The 16,688-nt window shown below is 40.6% G+C and overlaps 2 protein-coding genes across 6 annotated transcripts in view; one reads left to right on the top strand and one right to left on the bottom strand.

Annotated features, from left to right (window-relative positions):
- The window catches only part of LOC117406988 (immunoglobulin-like domain-containing receptor 2), a 41,536-nt gene that overhangs the window by 14,422 nt on the left and 10,426 nt on the right, over positions 1-16,688 (top strand). For 4 of the 5 annotated variants that reach the window (XM_034011499.3, XM_034011498.3, XM_034011496.3 and 1 more), the window contains exons 4-6: positions 10,458-10,514; positions 13,879-14,025; positions 14,637-14,798. In XM_034011499.3, coding sequence (XP_033867390.3) covers positions 10,458-10,514; positions 13,879-14,025; positions 14,637-14,798 — 366 coding nt within the window. The remainder of the gene's footprint in view (positions 1-10,457; positions 10,515-13,878; positions 14,026-14,636; positions 14,799-16,688) is intronic. The other variant, XM_034011497.3, reaches the window with a different exon arrangement.
- Positions 548-8,285, bottom strand: LOC117406989 (cytochrome P450 2B19-like). The gene is made up of 8 exons (XM_034011501.3): positions 7,930-8,285; positions 6,468-6,630; positions 4,594-4,746; positions 3,962-4,296; positions 2,585-2,726; positions 2,314-2,501; positions 1,721-1,862; positions 548-952 (listed from the first exon to the last, which is right to left on the bottom strand). The coding sequence occupies exons 1-8, from the start codon at positions 8,128-8,130 to the stop codon at positions 753-755; spliced, it is 1,524 nt and encodes a 507-aa protein (XP_033867392.3). The 5' UTR covers positions 8,131-8,285; the 3' UTR covers positions 548-752.

The raw sequence follows: 16,688 nt of genomic DNA, 5'->3' as shown, positions 1-16,688 counted from the left end.
CCTACTGTATAGAACAGTTTAACTGCTTGGAATCTCTATTTTGCTATCCAAAATAAATGGTAATTATAATTCTCACTGCATTTACAGTTGAACTGTAGTTACACAAACACTTATTTGCTGAAATGACACTAATTTAGAAGAGAGACACTTTAATTTGATACGGTTTCTAAAAGTGGGAATCTTTAGAGCTATATTATCAGTTTACTTTGGTTAGATCTATACAATAGTGAGATAAGCTGATATGCTGTAACCATAGCCATGTCCTTTTATTTGTATTGTTTTTATTTTTAGTATACATTTGTCTTGGTGCTCTGCCTGACTCTTTTGCAAATGAAATATTGGAATGTCCTTTTGCTCAGTGACCCCCGATTCACTCCACGAGCTCTGGCAGAGGGCAAAGTTCTGATTTTGGTTTCAGTAACAGTAGTGGCAGTGCCTCACCTACAGTGATTGCATTGCAGAGTACACACTGTAACTTTCAACAATTTTCAACCAAAAAATGTGTTCCTTTTGAACCATCAGCAGACTCATTTTCAAACTTATTTTTTTTATATATATATTTTATTTCATCAGGTTTTTGACAGAATACATGATCATTTTTCAGGGATGGAAATAAGACTTGCATTTTACTAGAAGTTTAATAAGACACACCTGAGCTTGTTACCTATACACTGTGGCTAATCAAGCTTGTAGTAGTTACATGTTAATCTACATTCTGATGAGTAGTACCGCCTGCCCAACCCCAAAGTGTTTCACTTGGCCTGGCCCGCCCTGTCCCGGCTCTGACAGATCACTTGGAATGGTAAGGGGTTTCGGAGCAGACCAAACGAGCCGGCTAGATCGGGGGTGCCGGAACCATCGGGCCAGATAAACTCCAGTCGCTGCAGCAAAATGCTGAAGTAGACAAAGAGTTCCATGCGAGCCAGCTGCTCCCCCGGACACACACGCAACCCTGGAACAAGCAGAAACACGACTGAGAAACACTGTGAACAGAGGACCAGGAGAGGAGGCCATTCCATACCCTCACCCCTCTCTGTGTGATCAAGTGTCTCTGTGGCAGGGCAGAAGCCCTGCTGCTGTAAATAGCGTGTGTATGGGGGCGTAAGGTTGGCAGGCATGGGGTTAAATCTGTCCCTGCCAGCAATCACAGGTGTATAAAAAAGGAGCAAAATCCTTTATTTGAAGGAGGAGTCTGGGGTGAGTGTTTGTGCTGTGATTCTTTGTACTGTTTTGTAACGCTGTAGTGAAGGCTAATGCCCAGCGTGCATGTAGTTATTCTTTAGTTTAAACAGTTTACTTTGGCCCTCATGCGCTGTTTGTTTTGTGTATTTGTTAATAAATGTGTGCACCAGCACTTAAACTGCTGCTTTCTGTCTCTGGGTCCCCGTTCCTGCTGGTAACCAGCCTGGGCCGTGACGCTATCCTGTTACAGTCTCCTACCTTCTGTCCTAAGTCTGTCTCCACCTAATTTCCAACTGTATGTCCTCTGATCCTGGTTTCTGTGATTTTGAGTTTTGAACATAAAGAACCACTCAAATTGTAAGGGAATGCATGCAGTCTTATTCCCTTTAATGTTTTAGCACATCATAAAGTAATGGGGGCCTTTTTAATTGGTTGCAAAAAAAATGTTCAAGTTGAAATGGATTTAATCCTAAAGTGTAGGGAAATAACAGAATCCAACATATCTATATTGGGGGTGCAGGGGGTGGGTGATGGATACCTGTGCCAAAGGGTATGAAGCTCTCACGCTTGCAGAAACGGCCCTGGTCATCCAGGAAGTTCTCAGGGTTAAACTGATCAGGGAACTTCCAGTGGTCCTTGTCGTTCAGCACGGAGGACAGGTTGCAAATTACCTGGGTCCCCTGCGGCAGAAAAAATCTATTGATTAAAATCACAGTGATCTGGGGGTCCCTGGTAAAGGCACGGGTGGGGGAGTGGGGGTCCCAGAGTGTCTCTCCTGGTTGGCTCTGGCGCTCCCCGCGGGTTAGGGAAGCAAACCCTGCAGGGACCACCTCTCCTCATTGTGCGACAGCGACAGCGGTCCCTACGGGCCATGCACCTGGTGAGCTCGGGCGGACACCTGCAGGGCTGGCCTTTACTCCAAGGTCCGGTAGCTCACATCCGCTGTGGAGCTCCTGGGTGTAAAGAAGCAATTGGTTTGGGCATTGGAGGGAATGTAATTGGACATTTTAAATTAGGGAGAAAATTGGGGGTAAAGTAATTAAGGCAGTTCAGTCTGGAGGGAGCATCCTTTCTCTTATGGGGGTGAGGGAGGGAGGGAGCAGTTCTGTCTCAGTGCCTCAAGCCTCTTACCTTGGGCAGGGTGTATCCACGGAGCTTCGTATCTTTCGTCACTTGTCTGGGCACGCCCATGGGGACAATGTTTCCCACTCGTTGGATCTCGCGGATCGTGGCCTCCACGTATGGCAGCCTGTCCTTGTCGTTTAAGGACGGTGTCCGGTCATACCCAACCTCACGCGCTATCTCCTGGTGACACCTCTCTGTAAGGAGCGGTAAAACAAAACCTTTAAAAACAGCAATAAAGCAAGTAAAACAAATCATGGAATTAAATTCAAGTTTCTACCTTGCACCTCTGGATACTGAGACATGTAGAGCAGCCCCCACCTCAGCGTTGTGGCGGTCGTGTCAGTCCCCGCCAGGAACAAATCTGCAATGGTCATGAAGAGATTCTCTTCAAAGAACGTCGACTCGGGATTAGACTTTTGCTGTGAAAAAAAAAAACACAGTTTTGACTAGGGGTGTGCTGTTACTCGTTACTAGGTATTAAAAAACAATCGATTAATTAGCATATTGATTTCAAAACCAGAAAAGTTGTCCTTCTCTCACCTTTACAACAGAGAACCAATCAATGGCAATTAACTTCTGCATTTAGTGTTTTATTGGAAGATTACTTTTCTTTCATCCGCGACGGTAACATTTTTGTTTACGGCCTCGGTACAGCAATAAGAATGGAAAAGACTTCTGGTCGAAACGTTTGTCATTGAATTTCAAGGATGGCATTAAGACTCCCATTGCATTGCAGTTTGATCCATTCCTGGTTTTACTAGTCTAATAAGACACACCTGAGCTTGTTACCTACACACTGGGACTAATCAAGGTCATATTAAAACCCGGAATGAGTGAAACTGCTATGCTATGAGAGTTATTTCCTTCCCTGAATTTACAAAACTTGGACAGAACCCGTGGCAGAGGAAGTCAGGGATGGAATAGACTCCTATTGCACAGCAGTTTCACTCACTCCAGGTTTTACTACAAGCTTGATTAGCCACAGTGTATAGGTAACAAGCTCAGTTGTCTTATTAAATACCAAAACCAGGAGTGGATAAAACTGGTATGCAACTGGAGTCTTATGTCCAGCACTGCTGTACTGCATGCAGTGTTCCACGTTTCTGGTTTATTCAGAATTTTACTGATTTATACCTTGTCTATTATTCCATATTATCCCGGTACTATTTTCTAGGAAATACACAATAATTAGATTAAAATGCTGTTTTATTTTGACTCCGACATTGTAATAAGCAGCCCTACACTGTATCCTAGGATACAGCAGATGTTTAGACGTCAGAGGATCAAATAACGTTCAACTGTGGTTCTCTGTCACTTTACAAAGACACTATCACCTGATTATGTTGGCTAATCAAAGTCTGATTATTGTGGCAATTGCTGGGCATAGTAACTACTAGCTTGATCAAAAACTAAATTGTAAATACTTACACGAAAATATAATATTTTTAGTGGGTGAATAATGGGGAAAACGTAAATCACTTTATGAATATTCAAAAGAAAATGAATGTTTCTTACACATGCTTTAATAAAAAGAGAGCGCAGAATGACTGTGTTAATGAGTTTGTCAGAGTGCAGTTTTTTAAAAGATAAAAAACGAAAATGAGGAACACTATGCATGCAACACTTGGGGCAAAGTGCTGGGGGGCCCGCTCACCTTGTCCATCTCCAGGATGTAAGCGTCGAGGAAATCCCGGAGGTTTTCCGGATCGAAGGTCTCTTTGTGCTCCCGGTACAATTTCCCGATGAATGCCATGACCTCGATTGAGTTCCTGCGGATCTGCTGGTGTGGTCCGGGGAGGTGCTTGATGAACGGCATGAGGTTGAAGACCTGGGCAGTCAAGGAGCTCATAAGCTGAACGTTCCTGTTTATGATGTGAAGCAGGTGCCTGAAATCCTCGTCGTCGTACTCGAACCTGCTCCCGAACACCACCGAGCAGATGATGTTGGACACAGCGTTGTAGACGGTGAACTGGGGGTTGATAGGCTTCCCTTGTGGGATTGGAAATGACACTCCAATTATATAGCAGTTCGATGAATTCCTGGTTTTACTAAGTGTTTAAGACGACACCTGAGCATGTTTCCTATACACTGCAGCTAATCAAGCTTGTATAAAAACCTGGAATGGGTGAAACAGCTATGCAATAGGAGTCCAATTTCCAACTCTGGACTTGCGTGGTTAGGGAACATAATATAACCTTGAGTTCTAGCATGGTAAAACTGCAAAAATACCATGGTAAACTTTTATAAGGGATGGGACACATTGTTAAAAACACTGAAAGAACCCACCCCCTTGCTTCTCCAATTCTCGCACCAGAAACAAAGCCTCTTCGGAAACGCGATCTTCCAGGGATTTCTTCCCCAAGCCGAAATTGCGGAGGGTCGTGAGGGAAAACCGTCTCTGCTGCTTCCAGGACAGGCCATAGGGAGCCATCACTATGCCTGTCAGGAGAGGAGATATATCTAGAACAGGGGCGTCCGATCACAGTCCTGGAGGGCCAGCTCACTCCAGGGTTAACCGGTAAAATGAGATCATGAACTACATTAAGGTCTTGATGGAGGTTTAATTGGTTCATTTTAAACAATTCTGAACAAGGTTGGAACAAAGACCAGGTGTGGAAGGGCCAACTGTGAACTCCCCTGATCTTGAAATGCAGAAAGAAACTTAAACTCAATAACAGATGTTTAACAGCAGGTAAACAAAGCCAGCACAAGTGTGAGTATGAAAAGTGCTTTGATCTCACCCAGCGTTCTGAAACCTGTCCCCAGCCAGAGCTCTCAGAAACTGGAACTCCAGACAAACACATCCCCAGCATGGAAATGAAGAGAACGGGCTTTCAGACTCAAGCCGCCCCGATAGGCATCCACAATGGCAATTAACTGAAGATTTCTGTAAACTCGAAACGATCACTAACTCAGTTTAACACAGGTCTCCGTCCCAAATCTTGAATATATTAATGTGGACCGCAAATAGTATTAAGCTTAATTATGAATGCACTGCCGCTCGTATATTATGTGTAGGGCTTCTGTTTTTCGGTTTTTATTAATTGTATTTTTCTGTGCTTATTTTTATCTATTCAAGTTTTATGTAAGTCGTTTTTTTCAGGGCTTTCGTTTTTGATGTACTGTATGAAATTAGTGTGTTATGTTACTTTCCAAAATGCTTGAGCGTTTTTTTTTTTTTAATCAAAATATGTATAGTAGTAACTCGACAGTACTTGCACACTTAAGTTGTACCTTCTTTCCTTTGCTGTCTTCCACAACAAAATCCCTGTGGTCACGGGCACATTCTTCTGGGGTTTTTGTGTGCAGGCATTTTTGTACATTTTGCCACAATTCTGTTTTAAATCCTCCGTATTTTAACTGTAATGCTGCTTAAATCTCGCTAACAAGCCTCCATCCTGATTGTAATCTCGTTTTAAACCTTGGAAGCAGAGTCTCCAATAGAAATGTAGGAATGTGCTGTAACTCAGTAGTTGGGGCGGGTTTAAAGTATTCAGAACGAATCAATGATAGATACGAGTCAGGAGGCGGGACATTGCCCTGCAGCATTGGGAAATGTCCGTCCATCCATCCATCCATTATCTGTAACCGCTTAATCCTATAGAGGATGGAGCAGTGTGTGGAGTAGTGGTTAGGGCTCTGGACTCTTGACCGGAGGGTCGTGAGTTCAATCCCAGGTGGGGGACACTGCTGCTGTACCCTTGAGCAAGGTACTTTACCTAGATTGCTCCAGTAAAAACCCAACTGTATAAATGGGTAATTGTATGTAAAAATAATGTGATATCTTGTAACAGTTGTAAGTCGCCCTGGATAAGGGCGTCTGCTAAGAAAGAAATAAATAATAATAATAATAATAATAATTGCGGTGAGCCAGCGTCTAACCCAGCAGACACAGGGGCACAAGGCGGGACTACACCCTGGACCAGACGCCAGTCCATCGCAGGGCAACTAAGAGAGGCCAATCCACCTAGCTAGCATGTCTTTGGCCTGTGGGAGGCAACCAGAGCACCCGGAGAAAACCCACACAAACAAGGGGAGAACATGCAAACTCCACACAGACAGACCCGAGGCTGGAATCGAACCCACGACCCTGGAGCTGTGAGGCAGCAACGCTAACCACCACACCAGCGTGCCGCCCACTGGGAAATTGTGGTTTTTACCCAGTCCGTGAACGATCCAGTCCAACACAGGAATAGTGGGTCGCCCCGCGAACTCCACACCAGCTTGCACGAGCGCCTCTTTGATCACGCTGAATCCGCTGAGGACCACCGTGGGGGTTCGGCCAATGTAGACAAGGCTGATGTCGCCGTACTTCTCCCGCATCTGCAAAATAAAAATAAAAAAAAAGGTAATTTCAAAAGAATAATAGCAGTAGTGCACACAGCAATGTATGTGATAACGGCACTGCTGTGGCATGACACATGGCAATAATGGAACTCCTGGCACCTGTCTCCTGCCAAATCTACCTTTAGTGAATGTAAACAAAGCGGTAATCCAAAAAGGCCTGCTTGCTGATTAAGTGGAGGCATGATAAATTTGCGATGTGGAAGTCTTCAATACCACTTACATTCTGATGTGAATTATATGTCACCTCCCCATAGAGTGTAGATGAATGTTATTTTGCTGGTGAGATGTAACTTGTCAGTGTTGTTTTCTAGCTTGTTTTTGTGCCAATGATGTTGCAATTTAGCCATGAAGTGCCAATATATTAGATTAATTTAAAGGGTTAAGAATTATGCAAGTGCAATGTATTCTAACTAATTGCATATTCTTGTTAACTTTAAAAAAGTGAAGCACATTTCTTATGAAAATGTGCATGCAGTAGCTTCCTGATAATTACATATCCAATGTGCCTAACGTTTTATGCATTTAACCAGAATATACAATTTTAAGGAACATATGTACAGTTTCATAAGAAATATGCTTAACAATGGTATGCAATTATCAGGTATCCAATTAAATGTACCTGTAATACACTGTATATGTTGCATACTCTGGTTAATAACGGCATAAAACCTTTAGGCACACGAGCTATGTAATTAACAAGCATCTAATGCCTTAACATGATGTACTTCGTATTGTTTTGTTATGGATTTCACTGCAACTTGCACGAATTGACTCTTAATTAAGCAGTAAACATTAAACATTTTACGAGTCTAATTGTGTGTTTACAATTGCATACATATATACATATATATATATATATATATATATATATATATATATATATATATATATATATATATATACATATATACACAGACAGTTCTAAATGGTTTCTTGCATTCATCTAGAGCAGTGGTTTTCAACCTTTTTTAAAAACTAAATTCAAGATCATTATTTTTTTAACTTTCATATTTAGTTTTGGCATTACTGAGTCGGTTGAAAAGCCCTGATCAAGTACTTTCTCTGATCTTTACACCGTTGTACTTTGACCATGTTAAACTTTTCTAAGGTTTTTGTTTTGTTTTGTTTATTTGTTTTGTTTTGTTTTTAATTAAATCTTTGGTTCTTGTAAAACATGTATATACAGATTCAGGGTTTCATACTTAATCTCGGATTATGCTACAGAGATATGTACGGTATGCCGAAGGTGAAGTACAGGCTTTTTTTATACATTACCTGCGCGAATGTTTTAAACGGTGCCCGGGCTAGCAGCAGCGAGTTTCCGATGAAAGGCAAAGGCGTGGGACCAGGTGGTTTTCTGTACCGGGGAAATTTGATACTGAGAATTTCGAAAATGAACAAAAACACCGCTCCAAAAATCAGGGCTGAGGCGACTGCCTGAAGAGGGGAGTTGAGGATAGCTGCCACTGCCTCCATTTTGCTGTGTAGTGCACTGAAATCGCAGCGGTATTCTTTTACTCAATGCGATATCTAGTACGAGGTGAAACAAGTTCAAACCCAGACGCTCCCTCTTCACCCACTCGTTCTCCAATCTAACTGGTTGTCAAACAGGCGTTCCTTGACTTTGGAAAGAGTTTCATTAAAGCGATTTACAGCTATAGCTAAAAGTTTTGCGTCACCCGACATAATTACCTAAACTCGAATGAAACCTGTTGAATAATGTTACGTTAACATATTAAAATACACCCAGTTGTATTTTTCCATATGCTTCACAAAAAACTGACAATTGAAAAATGTGACATTTTGAAATCTAACATGAAATACCGTACAACTATTGGCTTCCGGTGGATTTTGTAGTTTTTCTGTTTACGTCATGTTAAGATCGAAATTAATTTTATATAATGAAGTGTGTGTGTGTCGTATTGCACGTTTTGGATTTATTTGCACTGATGGTTGAAAGGACACGCGAATGCTTTCAGAATGCCATACAAGCGGTTGTCCGATTTCTAGTCTAGCATCTGGACAAACCAGTCCACAGTATAACTGTTTTTCACATTAACCTAGCAAAAAACAACCTCTAACCGCTGCACCTACTCTGTCCAATTAGTGGCCACGTTTAACTACACGCTATAACCATATGTATTGTATTGTTACCATTCATTTCTATCATTTTTCATACTTTTAATTTAGTACAGTAGACTATATGAAAAACATATTGTGGAGCTATGAATGTGATTGTTTACGTAATTAACGAGTGCTGTCCTACTCGTTACAAACCTTTTTAAGGATTGGGGAAAATGTGGGAAGGGGAACTTGTGTTTGGGGTACAGAATAAGAATGTGGCCAATAATGAAATACCTTTGAACTCCCCTTTTCACTGCAGTGCAAGCAGACAGCAACATGTTGATAGACAAGGGCTGTAAGCGTGAGGGTTATCAGATGTGTGTCCCATTACAGAATGGCTCCGGTAAAACCAACGTGGATTGTTTAATTGTGCACAGGGCCCGTTTAGGAATTTTCATTTGGTTCAGGAGAGATATTGAAGACGCCACCTGCATGTTCTTACGCTGGTGTTCACATCTTTTGTTTTGAATATTTCCTGGTTATTTAAATGTCATACTGTCAGTATATGACTGACTCTCTCAGAGTGTTCCACAACAGTAGCAGAAGGTTGTCATTATATTTAATCAAGGGTGAGCTCATCTTTGCTGTTGAAACTTGTTACTCAGTGGCAGTTTCTCACATACAGTAATTGTATTGCTGGGTAAACACTTTAGAAATGTTCAGCCAGTCAGCAAATACATTAGACATTGAAGACTTCTAGTCAAAACGTTTGCCATTGAATTTATGTTTTTTTTTAGTATTTCTAAATCCCTCCAGCATTGACATTGACAGCGTGCTACCCCAACAGTGTTCTAGAACCCCCACTCACCCAACCCCAACAGTGTTCTAGAACCCACACTCCCCAACCCCAACAGTGTTCTAGAACCCACACTCCCCCAACAATGTTCTAGAACCCCCACCCCCCTCAAGCCCAGAAGTGTTCTAGAACCCCCACTCCCCAAACCCAACAGTGTTCTAGAACCCCCACTACCCCAACCCCAACAGTGTTCTAGAACCCCCACTCCCTCCAACAATAACAGTGTTCTAGAACCCACACTCCCTCCAACACCAACAGTATTCTATAACCCCTAATTCCTATTACCCCCATTTGGAATTACAATGTTTTCCTCCACCTTTAACTATTAAACACTCAGTAGTGCTGAATTTCAAAATACAAAAAGAAACTTCAATTAAATAACAAACATTTCAACTAGAATTTTGTTTTAGTTTTCCTTCCTCCCCCCACCTCCATTATTAGGTAGTGTGCTCTGAAACATGACTTCTTGTCTGGTGGGAGGACTGTTGTATGCTATGGGCACTATCTCAAGCAAGTACTTTGTAGATAACGGCCACTTTGTGAAACTGATACACAATTCAAAAGATTATTTCATAAGTAATTCATGCTTACTTCAAATGTTGTTGAAGAGACAGTTGTCATTAAAGGTAGTTTCTGAATTTGAATTTTTTACTTGCTGGTGACATTTTGAAAAGGAGGAAGCAGATCTCAAGCAGATCTGAGGCAGTTGAGCTGCATTTTGTGTACTTCATCCACTTATTTTAATACATTTATTGAACAAAGCAAATACCAGCTTGTGAAACTTAGATTTTTAGATACACAAGATTTTTCTCTCATGCTTGCATTGGGCCAAGAACCTGCCTCACTTTCCTGTACTTTGTCTTTTCCTTTCTTCTCTTTCTAGGTAAGACAGGGCTGCTTGATGATCTCTTGCCCAATTTTGATGTGAAGATTATGCCAGGTACTAGTAACATTCACCAGTCGTTCAGCTGTCTGTGTGTCCGGCCTTCCAAAATGTTGCTGTTAAGATGCACTTTTGGATTTTTTTTTATCAGATTTAACTGCGATGGGTTCCTGGTTTTGAGCTGTATTTGTTTGAATTTTAAAGGCACAGCGTTGCATTGGGAGAAGCTATGGATGGGACCACCTCTTCACCTTTTTGAATTATGAAAGTATAGTCTGGGTAGATCACTCACCAGAATCGATTAATTACACTTGCAGTGCTTGCTTGTAGTTATACATTTTCAGATCTTTTACTGGTTTCTTATCTACAGCATGTCTACTATCTTAATTTTGTAAAAATTGTCAGATTATTTTAAGGTTTTTCCCCTTTTAGCACTGTACTAGGATATTAGTAGCATTCTCATGGTTTGAGCAACTTGCTATATTTGTATTATTATTGAATGTATTTCTTAGCAAGCTACTGAATGTAACTTAAATGTATTGTGGAGTCATCCACAAAACAAAATGCTACATGTTTAAAAAAACAAAAACAAAACACATTGCTCTTCACATACTGTAGGATTTTAAAACAGAAAAGCTGTCTATATTTTAGATTGTATATTAAAAATACAAGAGCAGGTGATAGGAAGAAAACAACTAGAAAGAAATACATATCCTATCAGTGGAAAAGGTTGAATTAAGTGCTAATTAGTATTGAAATGTTGATTCACTTATTTGTGTATCAGTGCTTGTTTTATAAACATAGAAATGGTTAGTCTGCTCATAACAATAGTATGTCTCTGTTCAGGGACGTCATACTAAAATGTGGTTTTGAAAAACAAATGCTGTTCACTGTGGGACTTATCTCTTACTCTCTTTGATGTCATTCCATAACTGAGCTTTATCCCAGCAGGGTAGTTCTCCCACTGGGGTCTAACTAAAACAGTATAAAGGATATGTGAACTAACAGAGCTCATAAATGAACAGGCATTTGAAAGTCTGGCTCAAACAATTGAACAAACTCTACTGTTAATTATGCTGCACCGTCAATGATTGGTCTTAGTGAGACAAACACAGACCTGCAGCAATTAGAAATTAATTGTGAACATGCCCAAAGGAATAAAGGAATGAGCCATTCGTGATTCTACACTTAAACAAAGTCTGTCCTAAGGAGGTACAGGCTTACAGGACAGGAGCTGTTAAAGAGTCTGTTCTGTAGCCAGTGTGAATCTCAGCTGCCTTGACTTTCCTAACACTGCCATGGTGACTTGTGCTTGTTTATTGTTCTAAACTCAGTGTTATTTTTACACTGCGGTTGCTGACAGGACTTCCAAGTCCCAGCTGTCTGCTATATTATCTGCAGTTTTTAGAAATAATGTTGTATTGCTGGGGAATTAGTGGGAGCAATCGTGTGTTATTAAGAGTATCGGAATATTTATTTTTATAAAAAGTAGCCTCAAATAATTCCTCTGGTGTCAAGCAAAGGGTTACACCTGAAGCTCAGTCTAACAGTGAAAACGTGTCCGGTCTGAAGTGGAGCTTAGAAGTATTCCAGTTAATTGAACTTCATTAAAGAGAACACTATGCTGGGATATATGTATTGTGCTCAGTGGAGCATCATGAATTATATAACTGGTTTACAGAAATCCAATGGATAATTACTAAGGGATATTTGTCACAAGCAAGGGCATGCATTTAAAACATAAATCCCCACATTGTTTTACATGGGATCAAAGGCCCTTCTGAATGAAATCTCAGCCTCTATAGCATGGCAGACAGCAGAGCCACTCAGTGTGGGTATGAGGAGGGTGAGGTTTTAATTGGCTGATAGCATCACTTGGTTTACGTGACCATAGATCTGTTACCAGGCATTCCTGATAAAAGTTTATAGCTTTAGTTTGAGAGGAAGGACTGCCCCCACACTCATTACGTAATCTACTAAACAATCAGGAGATTATAAATAAACCAGACACATCCATCCTTATGAGCAGCTGAGTCATATCCCCCACCTCCCCCAATCAGCTGACGGCCCTCAAACCAAGCAGGTTAGACGCCAAATTGCTCATCTCTATCGTACTCCGTAATCATTAATAAGATATATCACTATTCTCAAATTCTGTGCCTGGGGTTTGTCCTGCATTACTGAAATATGTTTATACTGGTACATTCTGTAGCAAACAGCAGTAACATACAGTTCTTTTTTGTACAAATTCTGTATGTATAGTCCCTGATGGTCCCTATATTTCTGTGTGTGTGTATAGTCCCTGATGGTCCCTATATTTCTGTGTGTGTGTATAGTCCCTGATGGTCCCTATATTTCTGTGTGTGTGTATAGTCCCTGATGGTCCCTATATTTCTGTGTGTGTATAGTCTCTGATGGTCCCTATATTTCTGTGTGTGTATAGTCCCTGATGGTCCCTATATTTCTGTGTGTGTGTATAGTCCCTGATGGTCCCTATATTTCTGTGTGTGTATAGTCTCTGATGGTCCCTATATTTCTGTGTGTGTATAGTCCCTGATGGTCCCTATATTTCTGTGTGTGTGTATAGTGCCTGATGGTCCCTATGTTTCTGTGTGTGTGTATAGTCCCTGATGGTCCCTATATTTCTGTGTGTGTGTATAGTCCCTGATGGTCCCTATATTTCTGTGTGTGTATAGTCTCTGATGGTCCCTATATTTCTGTGTGTGTATAGTCCCTGATGGTCCCTATATTTCTGTGTGTGTGTATAGTCCCTGATGGTCCCTATGTTTCTGTGTGTGTGTATAGTCCCTGATGGTCCCTATATTTCTGTGTGTGTGTATAGTCCCTGATGGTCCATATATTTCTGTGTGTGTATAGTCCCTGATGGTCCCTATGTTTCTGTGTGTGTATAGTCCCTGATGGTCCCTATATTTCTGTGTGTGTGTATAGTCCCTGATGGTCCCTATGTTTCTGTGTGTGTATAGTCCCTGATGGTCCCTATATTTCTGTGTGTGTGTATAGTCCCTGATGGTCCCTATATTTCTGTGTGTGTGTATAGTCCCTGATGGTCCCTATATTTCTGTGTGTGTATAGTCCCTGATGGTCCCTATGTTTCTGTGTGTGTATAGTCCCTGATGGTCCCTATATTTCTGTGTGTGTGTATAGTCCCTGATGGTCCCTATGTTTCTGTGTGTGTATAGTCCCTGATGGTCCCTATATTTCTGTGTGTGTGTATAGTCCCTGATGGTCCCTATATTTCTGTGTGTGTGTATAGTCCCTGATGGTCCCTATATTTCTGTGTGTGTGTATAGTCCCCGATGGTCCCTATATTTCTGTGTGTGTGTATAGTCCCTGATGGTCCCTATGTTTCTGTGTGTGTATAGTCCCTGATGGTCCCTATGTTTCTGTGTATGTTTTCCAGAGTGGGTGTTTGTGGGTGTGGTGATCCTGGGAGCCGTCACGTTCATTCTGTTTCTGGGTATCTGCTGGTGCCAGTGCTGTCCTCACAGCTGCTGCTGCTATGTGCAGTGCCCCTGCTGCCCCGAGTCATGCTGCTGCCCGCGACACTGTGAGTACGCTGCGGGAATCTCGTCCTCATTCTTACCACTGAGTCAAAGCTATAACAGACCCTCCTCTTCCATTTAACAGCTAACACAGTCACAGCAGATTAAACACATTATTCATAATGGCAATTAACCTAAACAGACAGTTACAGCCTGTTAGAGGTTATGAATCTTCATCCTAGTTGAATCGGATATTACTGGGAAGGAAATGTGCTCTCAGTAGAGATAGTGGTGGGCTGTATTCCACATAACTTGTGTGTTGATTTTCACAAAGATAGAGAATTGGGCTACAATATTCCCTGTCACTTTAGAATGGGTTTATGGCAATTTAACAAAATTAAACTTGCAATGGCAGGATAATTCTGATCTAAATTCTAGTATTGGAAGTTATTTTTTTCTTCAGAAAATCCAAAGAAAACAGTATAGAAAAACAAGCAAAAATATATATATATATATATATATATATATATATATATATATATATATATATATATATATTATGATACCTGTAGGATTATGGTACAGAAGGTCTTTCACTACGTTTTTCATTATTTTACTTGTTAGACCCACACCTGTTTTGTAACGTGCTGATGTTTTTCTTCTATGTTGTTGTTAGTGTATGAAGCTGGCAAAGCAGTGAAGACATGTGCCACCCCTCATATTGCACCAGTCTACCCTCCCTACTATGTGCCTAATGTCCCCATGGCTGCCATTGGACCTCCAGCAATGATGGGTCCAACGACACAGCCTCCAGTAATGGAGAACAGTGTCTCAGGGGGTAGGTATAGGAATGTCTGAGTGTATTCTTTCATTTTCTATCCTAACAGGAAGTACATTCAAACTTATATTTTGTAAGGAGTCATGTTTCATTCACATGGGCAGCAGTGTGGAGTAGTGGTTAGGGCTCTAGACTCTTGAACGGAGGGTTGTGGGTTCAATCCCAGGTGGGGGACACTGCTGCTGTACCCTTTGAGCAAGGTACTTTACCTAGATTGCTCCAGTAAAAACCCAACTGTATAAATGGGTAATTGTATGCAAAAATAATGTGATATCTTGTAACAATTGTAAGTCGCCCTGGATAAGGGTGTCTGCTAAGAAATAAAAATAATAATAAATAAATAATAACATTGAAATTGAAGAACATAACTTCAGTATATTTAACTTAAACCTTGAGCCTAGTTATTAAAAAACGGACATATTTTAAAGGGCAGCATCTGTGTTAGAGATAAGCTAATTCTTTGTTAATAAACCTTGGTAAACTTGCAACCTGGCTGATCTGATAATAATGTGATATCTTGTAACAATTGTAAGTCGCCCTGGATAAGGGCGTCTGCTAAGAAATAAATAATAATAATAATAATAATCTCAATCTTCACAAGCTGGTGGGAAAATCAAAGGTTATCTCATACTGGTTAATAGGATTTTAGCTGGGAATTAATTTCCACAGGCATTGACATTGAAGGTTGGCTAAATTAGGTTATGAATTAGTGAAGTCAAGGTCTTTAAAACATCTTGTATTTCACATGTTCAAAGTATTTTAAGAAAACTTGAGATAAACCTTCCATTGAACAAAAACGAATGTAGCAAAATTGCTTACTTTATCTAAAATCATTTGTCATGCTTTAAATAGATAAGATCACAATAAAAAATACCTTTTTCTTTACAATCTACTAAATAATTGTTTATTACATTTGAACATACTGTATAAGGCAGTGCAAAACTAATTCTGATGAATTCAAAGTAACGTTTCAAAATCAAAAACTGCAGATGCCATGGTTGGACAAGCTGGTCCATCATAAAATGTTCTCTCCTACTCAGATTTTAAACACCCACAAGTCTTCCCAAACATCCTATTTCAGGAGCACTCCTTCAAAGACCTAAATGTACATAGCCAAGCACTTCCTAACAATAGCCCAGGCGAAGTACAATGGTACCAAGCCAAGCTTTGCTTAAAAGACAAACCAATCCCCACCACCCTGCATTGTGTGTTGCATTCTTGTGTGAGGCCCTCCTCCACTGTGAACCACATGTGAATAAATACAACAAACTAGTTTAAATGCTTTATGTGACCATTGTCTTTAACTTAAATTAGAAGAGAAAAACTTATTACTAAATCAAATAAATACTAAATCTAATCTATTTAGCAACGTAAAGGGTTATGCATTTTTGGAGGAGAGGTTGACTTAACTCGACCTTGTTTCTTAGAAACCTGCATGTTTTCATAGCTAATGCTCAGACCTGTGTGTGCAGTGTGGAATGGAAGGTGGGATGGAAATCTCCCAGTCCAGAATATTGATTTATGGGCTGCTGTGAGGTACCGCAGTTACAACAAAAGAGACCTTATTTTTTGTTGCAATCTCTTCTATTTAAGGGTCATCAATTCCATGCTTTTTTTTAGTTGCAATGAGACTACAAGAATGTCAATTACTTAGGAACAATATACTGTATTTATTTTTGTTGTTTTTAATTTAGTCGTCGCAATTTTTTACCCCAGTTTCCTCCCTAATTTGAAATGCCCAATTATTATTATTTGATCCTGGTTCATCGCTGCATCCCCCCTGACGACTCGGGAAACGGAGGCTGGAACACGCGTCCGAAACGTGCTTCTGCCAATCTGTCATTTTTTTCGCACTGCGGATCCACAGCGAGGCCACCAGAACTATAGTGC

This window comes from Acipenser ruthenus, chromosome 8 (assembly GCF_902713425.1).
Source record: "Acipenser ruthenus chromosome 8, fAciRut3.2 maternal haplotype, whole genome shotgun sequence".
In the NCBI taxonomy this organism is placed as follows: Eukaryota; Metazoa; Chordata; class Actinopteri; order Acipenseriformes; family Acipenseridae; genus Acipenser; species Acipenser ruthenus.
The sequence above is the reverse complement of the archived record's forward strand: the minus strand, read 5'-3'. Positions and strand labels throughout refer to the sequence as shown.

Bases quoted from the DNA above. Each gene is read 5' to 3' on its own strand.
- LOC117406989 (XM_034011501.3), bottom strand. From the start codon at position 8,130: ATGGAGGCAGTGGCAGCTATCCTCAACTCCCCTCTTCAGGCAGTCGCC. The intron at 6,631-7,929 runs GTAATGTATAAA...TTTATTTTGCAG, and splicing joins CGTTTAAAACATTCGCGCAG to ATGCGGGAGAAGTACGGCGA. The intron at 2,727-3,961 runs GTGAGCGGGCCC...TTTTTTTCACAG, and splicing joins ACATCCTGGAGATGGACAAG to CAAAAGTCTAATCCCGAGTC.